Below are 20,645 nucleotides of genomic sequence, written 5' to 3' on the forward strand. Positions count from 1 at the left end.
AAAAGGAGGCAAGTAAGAGCTAGCCAATCGGAAACTCAGTTTGGCCGATCCCAGATCACATGACTCGTCAAAAAGATGCTTAGTCATCAGGAACGACTTTTTGACAGTCTGTAATTGGCCAATATGTTTTGCGCATGTAAATCAACAACGGAGTAGAATATGCAGATAGTGCGAGTGAGATAGAAGCGAAGAATGCTTTGTTTTTGAAGAGTAGTAGATAGAAGTAGAGCTTTGAAGCATTTGCAAGGTACAGACGGGAAGTATGGACTATGACAGTTAGGAAGGAACCAGGAAAGCAGTCGCTGCTGTCACCAGGACACAATCTGGGAAGGAGCTAGAGAATCGACTTCAACTCTTACAGTACACCTCGCTAGCACTAAGCCATGGATCCGTCTCTAGAGGATATTGTCCCGACTTCCATAGAGAATCCCCTTGTCCGGCAATTCTTCGACCGTCTGCAGCTGTCCTTCCTCGATGAATTCGACAAAGATGTCGCACAACCAGCAATTACTTTGAAGAAAAGACCGTCACATTTCCAACTCGCGACGCATGACAATGATCCAGAGGAAAGGATGCTGTCGAAGGAGGTCGATAGGTCTGAACGACTAATAACGTATACATGGCCAGGGAGAAGCCCTTATGAGGCCTGGAAATTTAGTATGTGGCCATGTACAACATTGTGGATGTTACTGCTGAACATAGAAGCCTGTATCCTTCGAGTCCTATCACTCATAACCGAGGCGGTTCAAGATAATCTGTTGATCACTAAGAGGTTGGTGCACCTGGCCGAATCAAGGAAGTTGTCGGCATGCTGATCTAAGGCTGAAGGAGTATCTATTACGATAACCCAGGATTGTTCGGCACCCAAGCTGTGGTGAATACAATAGTTGACGATATAGCATATACCATTGGAGTCGACAGAGCTGTTCTTCACATCGTATGCTCCCCCATGGGCGTATCAAGTATTGATTCTGATTGAAAACGACAATCCAGATTTCCGTCGGTAAGGGACTGGCAGTTGGCGCTGTCCGTATCAGGACCAAAAGCGACAGCATGCTTGACCTGACAGCTGAGGTGAGATCCAACTGGCATTTCCCCCTTCAAGGAAGCTAACAAGACTCCGAAAGGATGCTCTTATACCTCGCCTGATAGACGTCAGCAGTGTCGATATTTCTGAGGTCAAATGGGTTTGTGTCGTTGAGAAAGAGGCAGGTGCTCCCTCGAGTACGAGGGCATGATGTCCACGATCTTCTTCTAGCTGACAAAAGACAGGCCGTCTTTCGAAGACTTGTGCATAACAGGTACCATCTTGAGTCGGCTGCCGGTAAGGGCATTTTGATCACGGGCAAAGGTTACCCAGACATTTGTACACGGGAATTCGTCCACCTTATCTCAGACATCACATTCCGAAGACACAATGCCACGCTTCAGAACATTGATATTGTCCCGTCCCCAACTCCACTGCGCTTCTTCGCCTTGGTGGATGGAGACTGTGATGGAATCGCGATCATGTCCACATACAAGTACGGCTCTATGGCTCATGCTCACGCAAGTGCCATGCTCAACGCCCCGAAACTGCAATGGCTTGGAACACGAATTGAAGATGTGATCATAAAGCAGAATGGGGCTGAAGTGGAGGACGAGGATTGGGTAATGATTTCGTTATCCAACAGAGACGTCAAGAAAATTCGAAGCATGTTGATGAAGAATCCAGTGTTTGGCGAGAATGGCCCACAGCTTGACTGGAGAGTCGAATTGCAGATAATGATGATGCTGAATACGAAGGTTGAGACTGAAGTTCTGTATGGGACCGAAGGGAGTTTAGAGGGGTGGCTGGATCGTAAGATGGAGAGTCTATCTCGGTCAAATTAGCATGGCCAATTATGCTCCTTTGTAATGTCAACTTATGACATGATGTCAGCTCACTCAATTTTCAATTGTTCGTAATAAGTATACCTATGTATATACATGCTGAACCAGAACCACTCAACGTAGACTGAGGAGGCGCTCAAATCCCCGAAAATCAGATAACGCCGGCCGTAGGAAATAATGCATCAGATAATATCGGGCACAACAATAACATACCACCATGGCAGTAAGCTTCATAATAGCGCTTCATACGGTTCTTTAAAAAGATTAAAGTCCGAGACTCTTCCGGACTTCTTCTCGGACGCGTTTCTCATAGTCACCCCTCCGTTCACGCCACATCTTTGCTGCCTCGACATTCGCGGGACTTTCGTCGTTCGGTTCAGCCAACATGCTCATCACTGAGATAAGAATCTTCTCGACACTCTGGATCGGAGACCATCGCTCGGAGGCATGTTCGTAATGGTTTGGATCATCGCCAGGGGGGTGGAGAATCGATATACACACGGTGCCATTGGGGTAGACTATTCCACAAGACCACTTGTTAGCATGGACTCTAACAGAAGGTGTAAGGGGAGATATGTATACCATTAGGATGCCAAACACCACCCAAAAACTTCATCGTTGGCGGACTCAAAGGGTAATCCTTGGGAAACTTGAGCTCTGCAGCAAACACTCCTCCCTCAAACGGCGTTCCCTCGGGCCCTTGTATTAGAGCTTCCCAGTGGAACATGTCATCTTCGGTTATGGGGCCTGCGGTGATTCCTTCCGGAGGGTTGGTGGATAGATTTCTGTATTCGTGGAAGAGGCGCTTTTGCGCTACGTTTGAACCCATTGTGCTTTTTCCTCTCGTGCTTCGAATATGATGGGTGGAGATGGCTGTCTGAGTAGTGACGTCGGGGGATGGAGAGCCCGGTCTTATCGAATGGATTTCGTAAGGCGTTTGGCGGCGGCGAAAGGGGGTTGTTGTTATTTATGAGCTACGCAATCTCTATGGTTTGCAGCTCATTCGAGATACGATTTAGTCACAGGTGCATATGTCGATCAAGAAAAGACATGCCCGGAGTTGGTGATAGAAAACGGGCGGCTTTTGCCCCTCCTGAACGGTGTGGGTCGCTGATTCGCTGCTTATCCACTGCCGAACACCGAATGCTTATTCCACGAATTCGATGTTGACCAGGTGATACACTCCTTGGATAGGTGATCACAGCAGATGCGAATGCCTTGTCGGTTCTTGAAAAGTACATATCTACAGAACAAATCATGAAACCTCACATTGATCAGACAAAAAAATCACCAAGCGCCGATGAAACAAATTCAATGTACCAGAACGACCGTCTAAAACAATGCTAATCGCTAATATACTCCAAAAAAGCTCTCTCTGCCTTTGTATCAAAAAGGCGTATGGTACCTCCAATCACAGGAGACCCTTGCGAGCCAATTCAATTTTCCTAGCTGCCTCTCCAGGCGCGAACCCTCCTCTTGACACGCAAACAGCACTTCCCTCGCCCAACTCGACTTTATCCTCGACGTTCGGATGCGGACAGGGGCAATGATGCGGGAAATGAACGCAGGATAGAGTACCGGGACATAGATATCTCGTGCAATGTGCTATTCCAGTCAAGAACATTAGCTCATATCCATATAGTGTAGAGAATTATGGTAGTCAAGGAATACGTACCTCCTTCCCATGTTCTCTGATACCAGGCACTATCACTAGAAGCTTCCTGTTCGTGTGGGTGACCTTGTTGCGCACCGCCGCCTCCAAACATTTGCTCGAAGAACTGGAACTGTGCTTGGGCGGTTGAGATGAGTAGGAACAGTGTCCAGATGGCAGTCAGCGGTTTGGCGAGCATGCTGCGAGATAAGTGGACTCAGATATGTCGGAGAAGTATATACTTTAATGACTTTGTTCTCATGAATAAATCGGAAAATGATGTTCGGTAACTAGGCTATAGAGTGAATTGTCAACTTGTAGAATGAAGCCAGATATCTGCATCGCATACGACACGTGACCTGATCACCATTAGGTGGTCCGTGCTCGGGTTGCTCCCCCGAGAAAAAGTTCCGTTGTCCGCATTCACCTACATTCAAGTCTCTTCAACAGCACCATTGCACCTGGACCGCGCGCCATTATCGGCCCTTGTGCTCCCAGGAGCATCTTCCTATAATACTTCACAATGCAGCAGAGTCTCAGGACGTCATGGCGGATCCTGGAACGCTCCTCGATTCTATCCAGTCTTTCCTCGTCAACACTCAAAACGAAACCTACCATCTTCTCATCCGTATCAAATAAGTTGACAGCAGCAACAAGGCCCTCAATTTCTAATTATATCTTCCCAACCGCTCTCCAAGTCCGATACGCTTCTCACGCTACCCAAGGACGCGCCAACGCCAAAGCCCGCGATCCAGCCGGTAAACGTCTCGGCGCCAAAAAGAGCGGCGAACAATACGTCGTCCCCGGAAACATCATCTTCAAACAACGAGGCACAAAATGGTTTCCTGGGGAGAACTGCGGTATGGGTCGAGATCATACGATTTATGCCACTGAAGCAGGGTATGTGAAATATTATCGGGATCCGGAATTGCATCCCAAGAGGAGGTATATCGGTGTTTGTTTTGAGAGGGATGGGACTTTGCCGACGCCGAGGAATGCGCCGACGAGACGCAGGTTGAATATGATTGCTGTTCCTCGTGTGGAGGAACCTGTGGCTGTGGAGCAGGATCTTGCGGCAGACGTGGAGGGAGACAGACCGAAGGTGTTTGATGTTGAAAGTGCTGTGAGAGCAGGTCTGCCGGATGTGGCCAATTCTCTACCGCTTCGTCCTGGATATATGTATCGTGAAGCCAATTGGCAGATTGGAAGAGCTGGTGATAAGGCTGGTATCACTGCAGAGAAGTTTGACCGCAAGAATCGATGGTTGGCCTGGAGAAAGAGACAGGCTCGTGCCCAGCGTGCTGCTCAGATGAAGAGCTTGAAGGGCAAGAAGAAGGCTGGCAAGAAGGGCAAAGGCAGGTAATCGCTTTTCTAGGATGTGGTGATTCTTGTTCTGGTATAGGCGTCTATTCTCTCCTACATTGTATTCTATTTGTTATAGCCACCATCGGGCGAGTTACCAAACCCTCGCTTATCCCCCTGTTATTCAGCTTTACCCTCGACTTAAAGGATCATGTAGATTGGTCTACAAATGTATCATACGACGACCGTTTCAAATTGTACGAAATCTATCAATTTTTTTATATCAGTAAATACTCATGTCTCAGTAAATGGGTCGGGTATCTTTTTTCAATAAAACAAACATTGTGTGACAGCGAGTACATCGAATAAGAAGTAAACGTAAAAAAGCAAATCTATTTGCAGATCTTCCCCAATATCAAACTCTGACAGACGAGGTCATTGCTCATGACTTGTGGGAGCGTCTCATTAGATTCCAGGAACAAGGCGGATCGCTTCCTTTTTTTGCTACCAAAAGAGACCTCATAAGGATCACCACCTACCAATACCTCCGCTGCAGCTTCATCGGTGTCGTCAACATACAGCCAATCCCATCTGGGCTGTTCCCCTTGCTTTTGTGCATGTTTCCGGAGAAGTACCTTGGCCGCTTTCAGATCAAGAACACGTGCAACCCTCGCGGCTCCCAGTGCATACATCAGGAAAATATAAGCTTTGTGTCTTTCTTCTGTTTTGCCGCGTCCCAGCACCAAAAGTACAGATTGTCCGTCGAGTAGTTTTGCACGTCCATCGAATGTTTGCGAAAATAGAGCCTTGTCCGCAGCGACTGGAGTAAGCACCCGAGATTTGATGGCTCCATAAAGGAAGCTCGATTCGCCAGCGGGAAGAAGGTAATGATCCCAGCTGAGAATACGATTCTGCTCCACACAATCTTCAATCCACCTTCTAGAAAGACAAGGTAAATTGAGAGCCAGAGCTTGCATATATTTGGCACGACGAGAGTGTTTGTCGGCTATCAAGCAAGCAAATCCTGTATTTTCATACTTGGATGCCACTCGAAAGTCTATTGCTTCTTCAGCAACTTCACTTTGTGACAAAGCCTCTGCCTGCGTAACAGCAGGCGGGCTAGATGGATATTCAAACAGTTCTTCAAATCCATCTTGGAGGATCTGGCCACCATTCGCGGATATTAACTTGACAATCCGGTTCTTATGCGCATCCTGGTCGCCCAAAGAGATAGCAAACACCATACCAGAGAAAAGGCCTAGGCGTATAGTAAGATGGGTGCGAGAAAGCCTAGACGCTGGCGATATCGGTGTTGAGACACCACGACTTGGTGTTTGGAGAATGCTCGGGACCGGCTCTGCTTTCTCACTGATAGTAAAGGAGCGACCTTTCATCTGGTTCCATAATATCATGTCTAAATAGATACTATAGATTGGAACTTCAATGGTCTGCTCGTTCTCCAGCTGACCGCCACCCGGAATGCTCTTACGCTGTTTTGGGGAAACGATAACTGTCGAGTATCCGTAGATATCCGTAACAGGTAAATAACCAGACTCGTTTCTCTGTGTCAACTCCTCAGGTTTCAGCTGCTGGGAAAATCCGCGGATGATATGGGTGACTTTTGGCACCGTAGGGAAATCAATTTTGATAGCGTCTCCCACACGCAGTTGTAATTTCTTGACAGATCCAAGAGCAATATCTACAGGTCCGCTATCTGCAAAAGCTACCACACATCGTTGTGGCCCACCCGCATGCATGAAAGTGGCAGGATAGTAAGCACGTTTGCGACCGTTCCAGAAGGCCAATACCTGATTTGGAGCAATAATAGGCTCTTCTGGCTCTGGAGACTGGATAACGGATGTGAGGTTCTCGGCCTGCGACACGGAAACTGATAACTTCGTTGAAGAAGCAGCAGATTTTTCTGGGGCTGTTTGAAATGGTTGAACGTCGTTGGAAGCTGTCCCCTTGGCTAATTGTTGTGAATTGCATGTAGGTGATTCGTTCTCCTGTAGAGGATGGGGTTCCGAGGCCGATTCCTGCGGTGGGAGATGTTCAAATGACTCGGAAACGCTAGGTGCAGAAGTCCTCTTGCGGACTCGAGGTGATCCTTCCATTTCATACATGTCCTCTCCAAGCCGTGACGGCCTAGCATGTTGACGACGAGCCACAGCTCGCATAGGTGTGACGCTCGGAGACTCTGGTTCCTGTAGGTATTGGTCTGGAGGCACAGATTGTTCTACATACAAAGTCCGTGTTGATTCAACGTTTTTCAGAGGAGATGAACCGTAATGTGGGCTGAGATAATCTGTAATTTTTTGAAGCCTTTTTCTAGGTGTACGGTTACGGCCTTCCAATATCCTGGAGAAACCCTCATCATCATCATTGTCGAAAAAGTCATTGACATCTATGGTATCCCCATGAGCAGACTGAGGTGACATATCAGCGGATAGCTCTGACAGTGTTTTTATAGAGCCCTTGTCTGGACTAGAGCCGAGAAAAAATTTTGGCTTCTCTGTATTGGAGATCCTTGTGGCTAGTAGGCCGCTGTTCCGTTGCCGGAGATGGCGTTGAGGAGGGAGGTCATCATCATCATCTTCTTCAGTCTCCTGCATCACAGGAAGTTGATTGAGAGGGCCTAGGGTCGAAACAGGTGGCTGACTGCGATGCGGGCTTGACCCTGGAATACTTGTTTCGGGAATAGTGTCACATCCAGCTTTGTTTACCGGAGTGTTTGCAACAAGTGACGGTATAGAGGATGGTTTCTCTGTGCCATTGCGGGTTGAAGATCCCTGGTCGTTGGAAGATGCCTGATGCTGCGCAGGCCGAGTTGGAGACTGCACAGACGCAGTTGGTCGTGCATTTTGTTGCGGAGATTGCTTGCTAGGTGAGAGAGGAGGCTTTTGTTCTGCAATACGTTGTCGGCGCTGCCTTTTCGTGGGCGGCGACGAATCGTCATACGATGACCGGATATGTACAGACTCCGATTGAGATAAAAGACTTGTAGTTCTTTTATGTTTCAATGCTCCTTGACTGGATGACGGTTGAGAATCTCGCACGTTAATCACTTGTTGCAAATTTCTAACGCAAGTTTCGCCTGCCGGCTCATGAGATTCTGCTGGGGGTGTCTCGATCATCGTAGAGTCGTTATGCATGTCCAACACCTGTGACAACCGATCATGTGCGGCAGCAGTTGCATGTGCCGTGTCTGTGTATAGTCCAACATGATTCTCCTTGTCTTCTTCGGACGAGGATGGAGCGTGCCGAGTTTGGCTGTGGGGGACTACTGCAACATCTTCTCTATCCGTCTCTACTTCGCTCACATCCTCACCGTTGAGGGGACCGGAGGGTTCTTGTGTTTCGTCCGCTTCCACTGAGACTTCTCGACTTGCAGCCTTAGTCAAAGAGGTTGACGATTTAACGCCGGAATCACTGGAGAATCTTCCGTGAGTTATAGACGCAAGACGCAGACTGGTTTCATGGTCAATATTCCTTCTGCGGTTCGAGCGTTGAACAAGACTTGATTCTTCTTCGAAGTCCTTGTCAAACGGTTCTTCGGAGTCAATATTTTCAGCCGATCTAGTCCGTCTCTCTTCCCTTCTCTGATTGCGCCGCTTTTGTGACTCGTCCATGGAGACGTACGAAAAGGGATCGGTGTGAGTTCGAGTAAAATTAGCTCGGGGTGTACGGGAAGGAGAGGATGTGTATCCATTCAAGGGACGAGCCTGGATAGGAAGATCAGGAGAAGGACGATCTGACAGCGGCCCAGATGTTAATCTAGCTGCAAAGGGCGAGACGGGCGTCTGAGTTGCCTTGAACAGTTGGCTGAGAGGGAGTATTCCGCCGCTGGAACTGAAATCGGCGGCAAGAGGGTTCCGAGGAAGGGAAGGGGTCGTGGCTGCCATGTTGGGAACGTCACGACTTTTCTCCGCAGTGATTGGAGTTGTCAAGAAGCGCTGCGACTCCGGGAAGACGTTGAGGCTTGGGAACTGTGAAGGAGACGACTGGCCATCTTTTGAACTATCTACCTCGTCGTCCGAGCTATAATGTTGTGCGGCCGCTGCTTGTTTATTCGGCTCGAAATCGGCTAACAGATCGATATGGCCTGTTTCTCCTTCCCTTACAGTCATCTGAAAGGATTCCTGGCCAGCACTATGAGCATCTGAAGAACCAAGTTCGCGGGCTTGTGAGGGTTGGAAGGATTTTCCTCGCGATATAATATTCTCATAGATTGATTGCGAAATAGGTTGAGTATCGCCGGTACCGCTATCTCCCGCACTCATCTTGGGTGTATTCGACTCAGGAACGCTGCTCAAAAGCTCTTCTTGTGAATTTAGGACTCGCTCAGTAAGCTCGTGCACATCGTGGTTCGTGGATGGAACAATGTGAACAGCCACAACGGACTCAACAATTTTCGCACGAGAGGGGCTCTGGCGGAGAGAAACACGTTCTTCGACGTTTATACGACGGTCGGCCGTAAGAGGCGGCTGAAGGTTGAGAGACGAAGAAATCTGAGATTCAGCCTCGCTGACAAGCGCTTGAGACACATCAGTTTCCTAAAAGCGTTATATTGGAGTTAGCGCGTTTAACCAAGATGCCGGACGCCACCGTTATGCCAATCACCTCGACGCGAGACATACATCGAAGCCTAATGCAAAACGTTTTAATTTTGCTATATCTAGACTGTCCTGTTGAGAATCCATACTCTAATATGACTGATCAGGTAAAAAGGACATTGTGGAGTAGATTCGTTCGAAACGATATATGCATCCATTGATTCCATTCACTCACAGCGGAACATCATGACGCGAAACGCGTAACTGCACGTGACAAGTTCGTGCCTGGACTCTGGTGGGGCCCTAATATCACCCCATTTGGCTAGCGCGACTTACATTAAAAGGTATTGACTATAATCCTAACTATCTCAGAAACTGGGTATCATGCTATCATACAGTCATCATGCATTTATGTACAGACCAGAAAATTGCATATGACGAAACAGATCGCATCGATCAATCTCGCGACCGATTAGGCAGCCAGCGCCGAAGGAGAATCTCGCGTACTTTGTACTGACGAAGAATCCCTCCTAAATTCTCCCACGACGAAGGCAGCGGGGGTGGCACATCAACAAAACACAGAACAAGTGTTTTCTTAACTTGTGCCTGTACACGGTTTACGCCATGTAGCCACCACCAACTCCGCGACTGCTTCTTGGTCGAGTATTCTCTGAGTTCGGGTGTAGATTCCCAGTATGGATTTTCATAAGAAGGTAGAACGAGGACGGCAAATTCTGCGTGTGCAAAGACCGGTCCACGGTTGTATAGTAGGTAGTCGGTGCCAAATTTGACACCGGATCGAACGACCCAGCCAAGAGAACGGAAGTGGTGGTAAGCAACATAGGAGATGAGGAATGGATCATCCGGAGAGATCGGTTCTGTATCTGACCGGGCAGGAAATGTGGAGTTCTGGGTGAATAATTTGATAAGAGATGGTGTCGGGATGATCGTATTCGTGTCTTGGTCAAATACTTGAAGAGCTCCCAATCCATACACAAGAAAGAGAGCCTCTTCGTGAGTAAGCTGAAGATGCTCCTCATTGATCAACACATTCTCGGCAAGTTTTGTGGAGTCATATATAGACTCTTGTGGTTCCGGTGTGAATTTCTTCTCTTCCACGACCGGCGAGAATCGAACAGTCTTGGTTGTACTTGACGTTTCACCGGACGAGACAGTGATCTTCTCGACGGACCCATTCGAGGGACCGTTTGTGTGCTCCTCAACCGTTACAACTTCGGAAGCAAGAGCAAGTCTATCAGCAGATCCATTAGGAAAGCCATTCATGTGCTCGCCAGCAGAGGTAGCCAGTTGGTCTGATGAGCGGGAAGCACCCGCTTGAAGCCTAGCTGCCTCTTCCTTTAACTGCTGAGCAATAGCCTCTTGTTCTTTCCTCGCTCGTTCAAGTTTCATTTCACGACGCTCTACTCTTCGCTGACCCGTTACTTCCTCGTTCGTCTTCGTGGCTAATAGACCTCTTCTTTTCTTTTCCCGCTCAAGCCAGCTAGGCTCACTTCTGCTCAGGTTACCTCTACCGAAGAAACCCATCTCCCATAGGGCTCTCATGGTTTTTGGATCCGTGACTTGTATGGATGAGGTAGATGCATCAAAATAAGCGGAATATATTTCTTTCTTTGGTGGAGAGACTAAGTATGTTGTGAGATACGACAGGAGGACACTAATGACAGACAATGGGTTGTGGGGGATCAGAGGTGGTAATGGATGCACTGCAACAGGAAGTGGGAAGCGATGAATATGCTTGTAGTTGGGCTTTGCTGGTCGAGGATGCTTGTCCTTGCCGCCGGCTTGAAGCGGCCGGGCAGGCGAGTTCACCGTATTTGAAGCCATGGTTGTTCTCCAATCCCTACCTAATATCAAGTCAGCTTGAAGTGAATCACACAATATAACTCAGTTGCACATGCAGATATAAATTGAAGGATTCGCTTTGCTCAGATACCGTTGTAGTCTATAATCAAGCGCCAGCATTGACAAACAGCAAGAAATCAAAACGCTGTAGGTCTAGGCATGTATGATAAGGTGTCATCACCGAAGCAAGGGCAGTAGATCACTGTTCGAAAAAAAAAAAAATATAGGTAGCTTACCAGTTATGGCATGATGTTGGGAGCAATGCTCCCTAGAATGGCTGTACTTTGGCAGTATTCGTTAAACAATTAGGTTAGTACATCATCCTTATGACTTTTCGTCTGGATATCATATAATCAATGAATTCCAAGGCTCGAAAAACAGAAATATCGTTGTCAACAATGAAAGAGGAATGAATAAATAGAGAAGAAAATCAGAACAGAAATTTTCGGCTTGACTAAAAATTATTGTCAGCGCTTCCCGGACCAATGATATGCCGACTTCGAGGAGCTAGCTGGGCCTGGCGGGCGGTGAGTGAAAACACCAAAAATTTCTCCAACAGTCGATCGAGAAATTTACCTTGGAATCGATAGTGATCGAATATCGTGACTTGCTAGCACTCGTTAAGAATAATTCGTTACTGGAAAATATATCACATCCGCCAAAATGCATCTTATGGTACGTCCACATATTTAATCTGTCAGACTGGAACAATGGCACTAACGCTAAGACTTATATTATAGTACACTCTCGACAAAGATGGCAAGCGTATCTGTTCGTCTACCATCCACAATCACAGATATGAAACAATCTTAATGGCATAGACTAACGTAGAAAATGATACAGATACGCTGAAGAAAGTTCTTCATGGTGAAGTCACCAAATCCGCACACCCAGCACGATTCTCTCCGGATGACAAGTACTCGAGGTGGGCTCTCAATTTACCTAAGGACCAGATGGAACAAATTCGCTAATAAATGCTATTTTCGACGATATAGACACCGAGTCACACTGAAGAAGCGTTACAGTCTCCTCCTCACACAACAACCAGACAAAGTGGCCGCTAAGATGTAAAGAAGCTTTCTATATTGCGGAAATGGGAAAATCAATGGTGTGTCAAAAGGCTACGATGTGATACCTTTTCAAAATATATGGCGAACGGTGTTTTATTTACTTTGGGGTGTTGTTTAAATTCTGGATTCGTGGTTTTTGATATCTTGGAGGAAGTGTATAGCTGAAATCATCTTTTTGAAGACTGTCGGTATGACATTGCTTATGTTTCTCCGTACTTTATCAGTGCGGTATCTATGTACCCGTAGGATTCGTCAAATCGTAAATAGAAAAGAGAAGAGCGACATATGCTTAGAAAGTGTGTATATGATCATGATCCTCCCAAACGCCATCATAATGCAAGACCATGCACGATCATCGTCTTCTCGAATTAACGTTACGACCGGCTCCAACCTTGACTCGGCCACCCGATCTATGCCGCTCGCCAGTCAAAATTCCAGGAAGGTAATCCTCATCCATAAGATCACGCTCTCTCCGTTGCTGACGCTTTTCATCTGTCACTGCACGCACATACTCCTTTTGATCCTCAGCGAGAATGAGACCTGTTCCCCAACCGCCTTGTCCACCGCCGCCTTTCCATTTGCCATTTGCAGATCCATGTATTGGCTTCGGCACGCTGAATACATTTCCTCGGTTGTTCCACTGCATGTTCTTCTTGAGGTGGAGTTTGAATTGGCCATTGGCGTCGGTCGAGCAGGAGACTCGAGTAAGAGTGTCTTTTCCGCAACGAGGACAGAACTGTTTATTCATTTCTTTTGTGATAGAGAAGCATGCATGGCAGCGCTTGACGAATGTCCTAAGGTGACGGATCCTTTGGAGTGTCGTCGTTGATAAAAGATTCAAGTTCATTTGTAAAAGAACATTTTGACACTAGGGGAAAATCAGCACATGTAAATCTTCTCCTTGTACGGGAAAAAGACTTACTGCAAAATCAGTTGTCATAGTAGCGACTTGCATAACTTTAGGTTCTGGTGTTGCCGATAAGCCAGCTTCTTCATCACGAGCTTGCTTCTTCTTGATATTCGAGGGTGTTATCCATTCACCACCGCCATCGGAATCTTCGCCTTCTTCTTCGTCTTCAACAATTTCAACAGAAATGTCTTCTGTGCCATCTTCTACTGTAGTACCGACAATGGGAGTAGTTGTCTCAGGTACAGCTTCAGTTCCCTCGTTGCTTCCGGTAGTGTCGTCTTTGATTGTAGTTTCGGCCAACTCCTCAGCGACTTTACTGACGTCTGCTGTAGACGTTTCACCATTTATTTCTTCTTTTTCCTTTGTTTCTTCAGTAGCCTTGTCAACCCCTTCCTGGGCTGTAGTATTTTCCGCCGCTGACTCTCCCTCCTTAACCGGAGGCTTCCCATTCACTCTTTTCTGTCCAGGCACACTCCTCAACCTCCAATCACCACCATTCTTCTCACACTCAATTTCATACGCAAGCGCCAAAACTTCAATATCGACTTTACTCAACACAGCGCGATCTCCAGTCTTGCGCGCAAACTCGCTTATCACTTGCACACTTTTGGGTGATGGTGACCTTTGCTTCAAGAATGGGAGGTATAGCGTCTCAAATCGAGATCGGGCAACAGGATCACGGATTTCGCCTACCACTGCGGGAGTAGTCACTAAATCTTCGGCTTGGGCAAGTAATGTCGATAGCGGGGGAACGTTTTTCAAGATGGGGCCGGCGTCGAGCACGATTGTGTGCACCGGTTTTGTCGGTGCCGGCTGTTCTGCCATGGTGCGATAGATATTTAATTTCTTCTTATAAAATTCGAAATATCATCGGAAGAGATATACAATCGTGTAGTGGAGGAATCGGCAAGTTGTTGCTCGTAGAATTTCACCAACTTTTTCTGTGGATGGTCCGTGCGCTTATCCCTTATCGGATGGTCTATATCTTATCGGCGATTTCCTATTTGGCGTTTCTACAGCCCTATGTTCGCCATTTCTAGTCTCTTGTAAACTGGACTAAACATTAATTATTGGTAAAATAACGCTTGAAAGGTTGGGGAACGCGCACCGTAATACTCGAATATGACTTGTTGACAATTCAAACGTCGGAAACTGACCAATGATGTGGCACTCAGTGTTAGTACGATAGAAAAGTAGACGGTCTTTCCCACCTACCGATCTCCTATAGCTTGTCTGATATCAATACTCCTTTGCCAAATTCTATTAACATGTCAAAAGTAGCTAGGATAACTATTTAATTGTACCTGAAGGCTATCAATGACAACTCTGACGAGAAAGTCGCAGAATCTGTAAATCGATATCTTCAAACTCACTGGACTCATTGTATACTTCGCGTAAAGCAATATAGAACACTCGACGGACTATTTTGCACCGTTTTAAGTACCGCTTACCATCTACAGATGGTTTTCGTTCAAGGTAACTAGCCAGCCTTTGATACTCGAGCAGTTCTAAAGATCAGACGACATCATGCGCTTCTTTCATAGCTAATCCTTTCACGATAGCACAATGACCCAGGCGTAGACAGGGCGTAAGGAAAACCTACTGGTCTTCGAGCTTCTAGGCTCATAGAAGTGTTCTGCAGACTCTGTTAGCACCCACGCGTATGACGTGCCTCCTTCGCGGTCTTTTCGTTTATTTCATTACCAAAACAGTACACACAGCATATTCTTGCTACTTGAAGCTGGCTTCAACAGTCTCTTTTTTATCCTATTGGATACTTCTGACATTACCAATTCTTTCCTCAAACATTTCATCTAGACAGTATGAGCACTCCTGATACTCAGGTGCTCTCCATGGGACACGAAAGTACCCATTCAATAATTGCTGGCCTGGTTCTCATGGGGGTAGCAACTCTTCTGGTCGCTGTTCGCTTCTATACTCGACGCCATATTATTAAGGCCGTGCAGTGGAGCGATTGGACTGTGCTGGTTGCTTTGGTAGGTATGCCCTACGTCTAATGCTTTTGAATATCATCTAACTTCAGAATGTTGGTAGATGCTTTCCATGGCTTTCGTTGGGATTTTCATTACTGGTAAGTCCCCTATCGTGCTTGATATTGGTCGTCAAGCAGATCCAAGCTGATGATGATTTATAGCTGTCTTATATGGCATGGGATTGCAGGAAGCAGAGATAACCACGACTGATTTCAACAGACAAAAGAAAGTAAGTAACATCAATTCTTTTCTTCTACCAGAAACCATTGCACGCACTGATCATCAACCTCATCAGCTCTTTTGGGTCAGCGTCCCGTTCTATAATGCCGCCATGGTAACCGCCAAGGCATCCATTATCATCCAATATTTCCATGTTTTCCCAACGAAACAGATGCGCATTGTCTGCTGGATGGTGAGTACCATTCTCACCATCTATGGGGTATGGTCCGTTCTGAGCGCGTTCTTGAACTGTATCCCTGTCGCGAGCTTTTGGGACTCGAGTACTGAGGGTCACTGTCTCGACTACAAGGGGCTTTGGTACTCTAATACGGCGCTGAATATCGTTACGGATGTGGTAATTTTGATTATCCCCGTTCCTGCGCTTGCGGCATTGGATTTATCATTGAGGCAGAAGGTTGGCCTGTGCTGTGTTTTTGCAGTGGGTGGTTTGTAAGCTTTTACCCCTTTTGTTCATGCATCTGCTGGGACAGTAAGTACTAACTTATTGGCCAATTTCAGTGTCTGCATTACCAGCGTCTTCCGTCTCCTTAGTGTAATCGCACTCGTCAGCTCAAATGGCCGTTCCTGTAAGTCTCCTCATCAATGATTCAGAACCGAGACTTACATATGCCCCACTCTCTCCTTAGATGATTGCCTCGCCGTAATGATGTGGTCTGCCATCGAATGCAATACCGGAATCATATGCGCATGTCTACCAACACTCCGTCCAGCCATCGTTCGTCTTTGGCCTGCGCTATCCGGACTCTTAGTCTCACGCCGTCAACGCAGTAGTTCCGATAGCATAACATCTTTCTACGGCGGTAGCGAGAACAGTGCTGCCCTCTTTGGTCGCGACGTACACATCACTACTAGGGGCGTTGAATCTAATCGGGGATCTGTCGTCAAGGCCAAATCAGGGACAGATAGTGACCGTGGAAGTGGAATGCAGCAGGCTCCGAATGTTAGGATGGTGCCGATGCCGGGGAATGGGTTTGCACAGGATCTGGCGCGGAAGGGCTCCTTTTTCGAGCAGCAGCAACAGCGTCCTAGCAGTTATGTATGAGAGTGGGAGTTTGGTGTGGCAACGGGAGGATAAAGTATTTCTGATTATGAGTGATAGCGGAGTGAGTCGTGAGAAATGACGACAACGCTGATGATCATGATGATGTGGCGTGGAGATTTGGATTAGTGGAAGATATGGCCAGTTGGGAGGATGTGTGGGTGGGTTATCGGAGATACTGGCTAGTGGTATAAGCGGCTCTGTATTGATAGAAGGGTAGTAAGCGAGATAACTTGAATAAATTGTAACTTCCCTGAGCAATCGATAAGATAATAGAGCGTAGATGATAGGCACATCTATAACCATGATAGTATTCAATTCTAGATTCGAGCCGTTCTAAGAATAGATCTATTCGAACATCAGGAGAACCACGAACAATGCTGAAAGCGAAAAAGAGAACTTCTCAATCACATATAACACATTCAAAGACTTGGAAAGTTCTTATCAATCTCCTCAAAATGGTCAAAAAAACCCTTGAACAACTTCACGCCCAAACCCGGATCCAAACTTCCCGTTGTTGCTCGAATGCTATGCATGCTTAATTGCGGAATGCCGGCATCGATGGTCCTCAATCCAATTTGAGCGCTGGTCATAGGGCCAATAGTGCCACCTGATCGGGAATCGTTTCTGATCTGGAAGATTTGTAAAGTTGAACCCGACTTTTCGGCAACTTGTTGAAGGATTGCATGGCTCACTGCATCGGTAGCCATATGTCCGTTGGGATCTGCGGAAACAGTCACACCGACATTCAACCGCGGCATGTGGTTCTCCAGGTAGGCGTTAAGGTAGTTGGGATTCACGGCATGAATGACATCAGATGAGATCAAGAAACTGTTGGCGATAGTCTGGTTGTAAAGGTTTGGTCCGTAGTTACCATCAGCAAATGCCTCGACGATACGCTCGATGACGCTGCTCAGATAAGTTGACCGTGCACCTTGACGGAGGAGAGAGCCGACTTCCTCATCGTCGAACATGCCAACCAGCTTAACCAAACCCGGTGAAGTCGAGTCGGGAGAAGCGAGGAGAGCTTCCTGAGCTGCGAAGCAGCAGAGTTTGTCGTCAATACGACCAGCAAAGATGAAATCTTTCTCAAGACCACCGAGTTGTGCCGGTTGGCTATCAAAGAGCTCCAACTCCCAGTTGATGATACTGCTATAGTCGGTAACACCAAGTTCTCCCGCGATGATCTGAACTAGTTTGGGAGGTTGAGTGGCTGCAAACGTGCCAGGCTTAATACCGTCCAGCTTCTCATCAGAGCCAGATGGGCTACCAAATAAGTCGGAGTTATCAATTCCGATAATAGGAACCATATTGGTTTCAGGGTTAGCGGCCGTGGAGGCTGTGCCAAAATGGGGAGCCAAAGTTGGGATACGAGCGATGGGCCAGTCCAGCTTGACCAGCTTGGTCTTTATCACACCATCTGTGCCCTTTACCAGGACACGACCACCAATGCCCAAGTCGCGATCCCACCAGGTCTTGTTCAGGGCACCGGCATATGGAGCAACTGCTAGCTGTTTGAATCCAACCTTGGTCGGCAACGTTGGCACGGGTTTCAATTTGGCGGTCAACGCATCGATGTGTCCGGCGACCAGACCAATACCATTCCCACTCTTATACCCGGTACCCACGACAAAGGCGATCAGCGAACTGTCATTGCGAGTGAGGTAGTACTTTCCGCCGCGCTTCAATTCGGATGTCCACGTGTCTCGTTCGGATAGCTTCGTGTACCCCTGAGCTTCGAGCTGCTTGCTGAAATGGTTCACAGCATGAAAGATAGTAGGATTTTTGCTTATGAAGTCAATAAATGGCTGGGTGTAAGCTTCTGGAGAAAAGCTGGTGGCCGATTGCTGTGGTTGCTGCGGGGAAGCTTTCGGGCTTGGTTCCTCCACAGCGACAGGCTCGGATAGCTGCAGGCGCGAGACCGAGGAGTGAAGGGATGAGATTCGTTGCTTCGTCATGTTATATGTACTTTAGGGTATGCAGAATGAAGGAACTAGAGCTGGTAGTGATACGTGTAGTGAATATAGGGAGCAGTATTTGTAATCGGAGAGGCATGCGAAGGAGTAAACAGAAGGGAGGCAGCCAGGCACGGGAGGAACTGTACCTTACCTAAAGGCTAACCAAAGGCCCCATAACAATGATAACATCGGCCTCCTATCAGCTGCCGTAGTCACACGGTCTCTTATCTTATCAGCTGGTCACGTTGCTACGATAGCCCTACTATGTAATTACGTACTCCGATGCTTAACGTTAGTTAACTAAGTTACTCCGAGGCTAGTTATCTAATGCAAGGTACACGACTATTGTCTATCAGACTGTGAGTTATGGAGTTTTGAAAAGAAATAGAGCTCAAAAAAGTTCTTTCAAGGTATTTAGAGACAAAACAAACATGCCACACCGTGTCTGCACAGCTTCATCGGGCTCAAGGGTCATCTCATTCACGTCGAGCCAACAATTGCATTCCAATTAACTATTCCATCAACACAATCAGCCGTAATAGCTGGTCCCGTGGTGTATGCAACTTCAGTCCGATTTCTCATAATCCAGAATTTCGTGTTACCCGTCTGCCCGTCAAAGGGTACCTCGAACGTACTCAATCCGGCCCGATCTGCATACAAGCTAGTTATGTTATTACTCCCAATCTGTACACTAATCCAACTTGGCTCCTTGACCAGGACAGCAATGTAGATTTTGTCCTCCGCAAGGGCTGCTGGGTCCATTGCTTGTTGACCCTGTTGCGGACAATTACCAGTAGTACCACCATTACTACCGGATTGGTTCGGGTTGGGTCTGTACCAGTAGACCAACGTGTCTCGTGCAATGCGGATTCGGGATCTATCACCAAATTTGTATGATGCAATAAAGTATGGCAGCAATTCTCGCCATGCGTCGTGGTGATTGTTCTCGACGTATCGTGCTGCTCCTTGCGGTATACCATCGGCATGAACGGGACCGATGTAGTGCGATTCACCGTAGTCATTCCACGAAATAATCTGAACCAAATCTGGCTGGAAACGATAAATCTGTTCCCATCGCTCTGTCCAGAGCTGAGCACCTTTCCACAACCAATTCTTGTTCCATTGGGAAAGATTCGTATAAAACCACGGCGAAACAGGCATCATATATGGTCTACCATGGGTAGCGTTTTTCCACACTCGATCACTATAAAGCGACTTATTATTGGCACCAGCAGGCCACGCATCCCAACTGAAGAATCCGTCCACGTTATGCCGAACTTCTGCAAATCGCTGCGGCCCGAGACTCGTCCAATCCGGAATGGCAAAACAGCCTGTCTTGTTGCGTATACCAGGCCAGTCGTTAATATTGGCCACTCCTTCAAATGTTGAAACAAGTGGTCTGCCATTGTAGTAAAATTGCGCCGGTGACTCCTTGTACTTGTTGATGGTGTCGACCACTCTATCCACTGGCCAAGGACCGCCGGACAGATAATCAAAGGAAAGAAAAAGGGAGAAATCTCCGACATTCTCAGCTGCAGCATATGCTTTTTGTAAGATATTCTCTGTATTTGTGTCTTGTTGGGCTATGTTCAATGCAAATCCGTCGATAAGCGAATGTTTAGCTAATCTGATTTCTGATTCCCATTGATCTTGTGTGAGAGATGCCGCGTTGCCACCCTAATATAGAGTCAATTTGTTTATCAAAGCTCTCCTCAATTTGGACTCAAATTAAACTCACGATAAAGTGCGCAAAGACGAATTTGGGCATAGCAGCTGTAGCATGGTCGATGAGAGCGAAGAGGAGGAACGTCAATTGATAGAGGACCATATTGAACGCTATCGACGCAAGAAAAGCGCATTGTACCTAGGTAAGAAAGACAAACTGATAGTCACAATAAACGCGAAGATTGGAAGATATACATCCTCTAATATCCGAGCTCGCGCTGCAAACCCTAAATGCTTCAACAACATTCTTACCTCCGCGCCAACACTCCGATCTTCTATGAAAAATAAACAACAAACGAGCAGTGCACATAATTCAATTAGAAAATAGACTACGTATTAGCAGAAAGCTCATCCAACATGGCACGTAATCAACTTAAACTATCAATGTTGTTGTCTCGGTCTGGTATGGACAGGGAGGCGTTCCCACGTGTTGGAATTTCCGGGAAATTAATTACATACTGAATCATA

General features: G+C 47.0%; 11 protein-coding genes across 12 annotated transcripts; 4 read left to right on the forward strand and 7 right to left on the reverse strand.

Moving 5' to 3' along the window:
• Nucleotides 1-383: 383 nt before the first annotated feature.
• TSTA_118290 (meiosis-specific topoisomerase Spo11, putative) lies at nt 384-1,872 on the forward strand (the record flags this gene model as incomplete). The annotated part of the gene is made up of 6 exons (XM_002482006.1): nt 384-657; nt 706-772; nt 829-937; nt 994-1,074; nt 1,128-1,212; nt 1,259-1,872. 6 exons carry the CDS (start codon nt 384-386, stop codon nt 1,870-1,872), a joined length of 1,230 nt encoding a protein of 409 aa, XP_002482051.1.
• On the reverse strand, nt 1,696-2,928 carry TSTA_118300 (ubiquitin conjugating enzyme (UbcH), putative). Its single transcript, XM_002482007.1, has 2 exons — nt 2,455-2,928; nt 1,696-2,390 (listed from the first exon to the last, which is right to left on the reverse strand). The coding sequence occupies exons 1-2, from the start codon at nt 2,699-2,701 to the stop codon at nt 2,137-2,139; spliced, it is 501 nt and encodes a 166-aa protein (XP_002482052.1). The 5' UTR covers nt 2,702-2,928; the 3' UTR covers nt 1,696-2,136.
• Nucleotides 2,929-3,016: 88 nt separating this feature from the next.
• On the reverse strand, nt 3,017-3,827 carry TSTA_118310 (uncharacterized protein). Its single transcript, XM_002482008.1, has 2 exons — nt 3,548-3,827; nt 3,017-3,477 (listed from the first exon to the last, which is right to left on the reverse strand). The coding sequence occupies exons 1-2, from the start codon at nt 3,720-3,722 to the stop codon at nt 3,284-3,286; spliced, it is 369 nt and encodes a 122-aa protein (XP_002482053.1). The 5' UTR covers nt 3,723-3,827; the 3' UTR covers nt 3,017-3,283.
• A 242-nt stretch (nt 3,828-4,069) lies between these two features.
• On the forward strand, nt 4,070-4,886 carry TSTA_118320 (50S ribosomal protein L27, putative; the record flags this gene model as incomplete). The annotated part of the gene is made up of 2 exons (XM_002482009.1): nt 4,070-4,151; nt 4,174-4,886. 2 exons carry the CDS (start codon nt 4,070-4,072, stop codon nt 4,884-4,886), a joined length of 795 nt encoding a protein of 264 aa, XP_002482054.1.
• A 331-nt stretch (nt 4,887-5,217) lies between these two features.
• On the reverse strand, nt 5,218-9,525 carry TSTA_118330 (DNA damage repair protein (Rad9), putative; the record flags this gene model as incomplete). The annotated part of the gene is made up of 2 exons (XM_002482010.1): nt 5,218-9,378; nt 9,463-9,525. 2 exons carry the CDS (start codon nt 9,523-9,525, stop codon nt 5,218-5,220), a joined length of 4,224 nt encoding a protein of 1,407 aa, XP_002482055.1.
• Nucleotides 9,526-9,704: 179 nt separating this feature from the next.
• TSTA_118340 (tRNA-splicing endonuclease subunit Sen2, putative) lies at nt 9,705-11,652 on the reverse strand. Its single transcript, XM_002482011.1, has 2 exons — nt 11,478-11,652; nt 9,705-11,243 (listed from the first exon to the last, which is right to left on the reverse strand). The coding sequence occupies exon 2, from the start codon at nt 11,221-11,223 to the stop codon at nt 9,835-9,837; it is 1,389 nt and encodes a 462-aa protein (XP_002482056.1). The 5' UTR covers nt 11,224-11,243; nt 11,478-11,652; the 3' UTR covers nt 9,705-9,834.
• Nucleotides 11,653-11,820: 168 nt separating this feature from the next.
• TSTA_118350 (ribosome biogenesis protein nop10, putative) lies at nt 11,821-12,845 on the forward strand. 2 transcript variants are annotated; one of them, XM_002482013.1, is made up of 4 exons: nt 11,821-11,916; nt 11,982-12,012; nt 12,063-12,166; nt 12,237-12,845. In XM_002482013.1, exons 2-4 carry the CDS (start codon nt 11,998-12,000, stop codon nt 12,310-12,312), a joined length of 195 nt encoding a protein of 64 aa, XP_002482058.1. In that variant the 5' UTR covers nt 11,821-11,916; nt 11,982-11,997; the 3' UTR covers nt 12,313-12,845. The 2 variants fall into 2 exon arrangements, with proteins under 2 accessions (XP_002482058.1, XP_002482057.1); XM_002482012.1 differs by having other exon boundaries at nt 12,085-12,166.
• On the reverse strand, nt 12,256-14,046 carry TSTA_118360 (proteasome maturation ans ribosome synthesis protein Nop10, putative; the record flags this gene model as incomplete). The annotated part of the gene is made up of 2 exons (XM_002482014.1): nt 12,256-13,179; nt 13,234-14,046. The coding sequence occupies 2 exons, from the start codon at nt 14,044-14,046 to the stop codon at nt 12,664-12,666; spliced, it is 1,329 nt and encodes a 442-aa protein (XP_002482059.1). The 3' UTR covers nt 12,256-12,663.
• A 998-nt stretch (nt 14,047-15,044) lies between these two features.
• TSTA_118370 (integral membrane protein, putative) lies at nt 15,045-16,497 on the forward strand (the record flags this gene model as incomplete). The annotated part of the gene is made up of 6 exons (XM_002482015.1): nt 15,045-15,218; nt 15,277-15,313; nt 15,377-15,444; nt 15,511-15,884; nt 15,954-16,021; nt 16,082-16,497. The coding sequence occupies 6 exons, from the start codon at nt 15,045-15,047 to the stop codon at nt 16,495-16,497; spliced, it is 1,137 nt and encodes a 378-aa protein (XP_002482060.1).
• Nucleotides 16,498-16,916: 419 nt separating this feature from the next.
• TSTA_118380 (vacuolar aspartyl aminopeptidase Lap4, putative) lies at nt 16,917-18,452 on the reverse strand (the record flags this gene model as incomplete). Its single annotated transcript, XM_002482016.1, has 2 exons — nt 16,917-18,141; nt 18,166-18,452. The coding sequence occupies 2 exons, from the start codon at nt 18,450-18,452 to the stop codon at nt 16,917-16,919; spliced, it is 1,512 nt and encodes a 503-aa protein (XP_002482061.1).
• Nucleotides 18,453-18,932: 480 nt separating this feature from the next.
• On the reverse strand, nt 18,933-20,280 carry TSTA_118390 (alpha-1,3-glucanase, putative; the record flags this gene model as incomplete). Its single annotated transcript, XM_002482017.1, has 2 exons — nt 18,933-20,129; nt 20,191-20,280. 2 exons carry the CDS (start codon nt 20,278-20,280, stop codon nt 18,933-18,935), a joined length of 1,287 nt encoding a protein of 428 aa, XP_002482062.1.
• Between the last annotated feature and the right edge of the window lie 365 nt (nt 20,281-20,645).

This window comes from Talaromyces stipitatus, genomic scaffold, assembly GCF_000003125.1.
Source record: "Talaromyces stipitatus ATCC 10500 scf_1105507295555 genomic scaffold, whole genome shotgun sequence".
Classification (NCBI taxonomy): domain Eukaryota; kingdom Fungi; phylum Ascomycota; class Eurotiomycetes; order Eurotiales; family Trichocomaceae; genus Talaromyces; species Talaromyces stipitatus.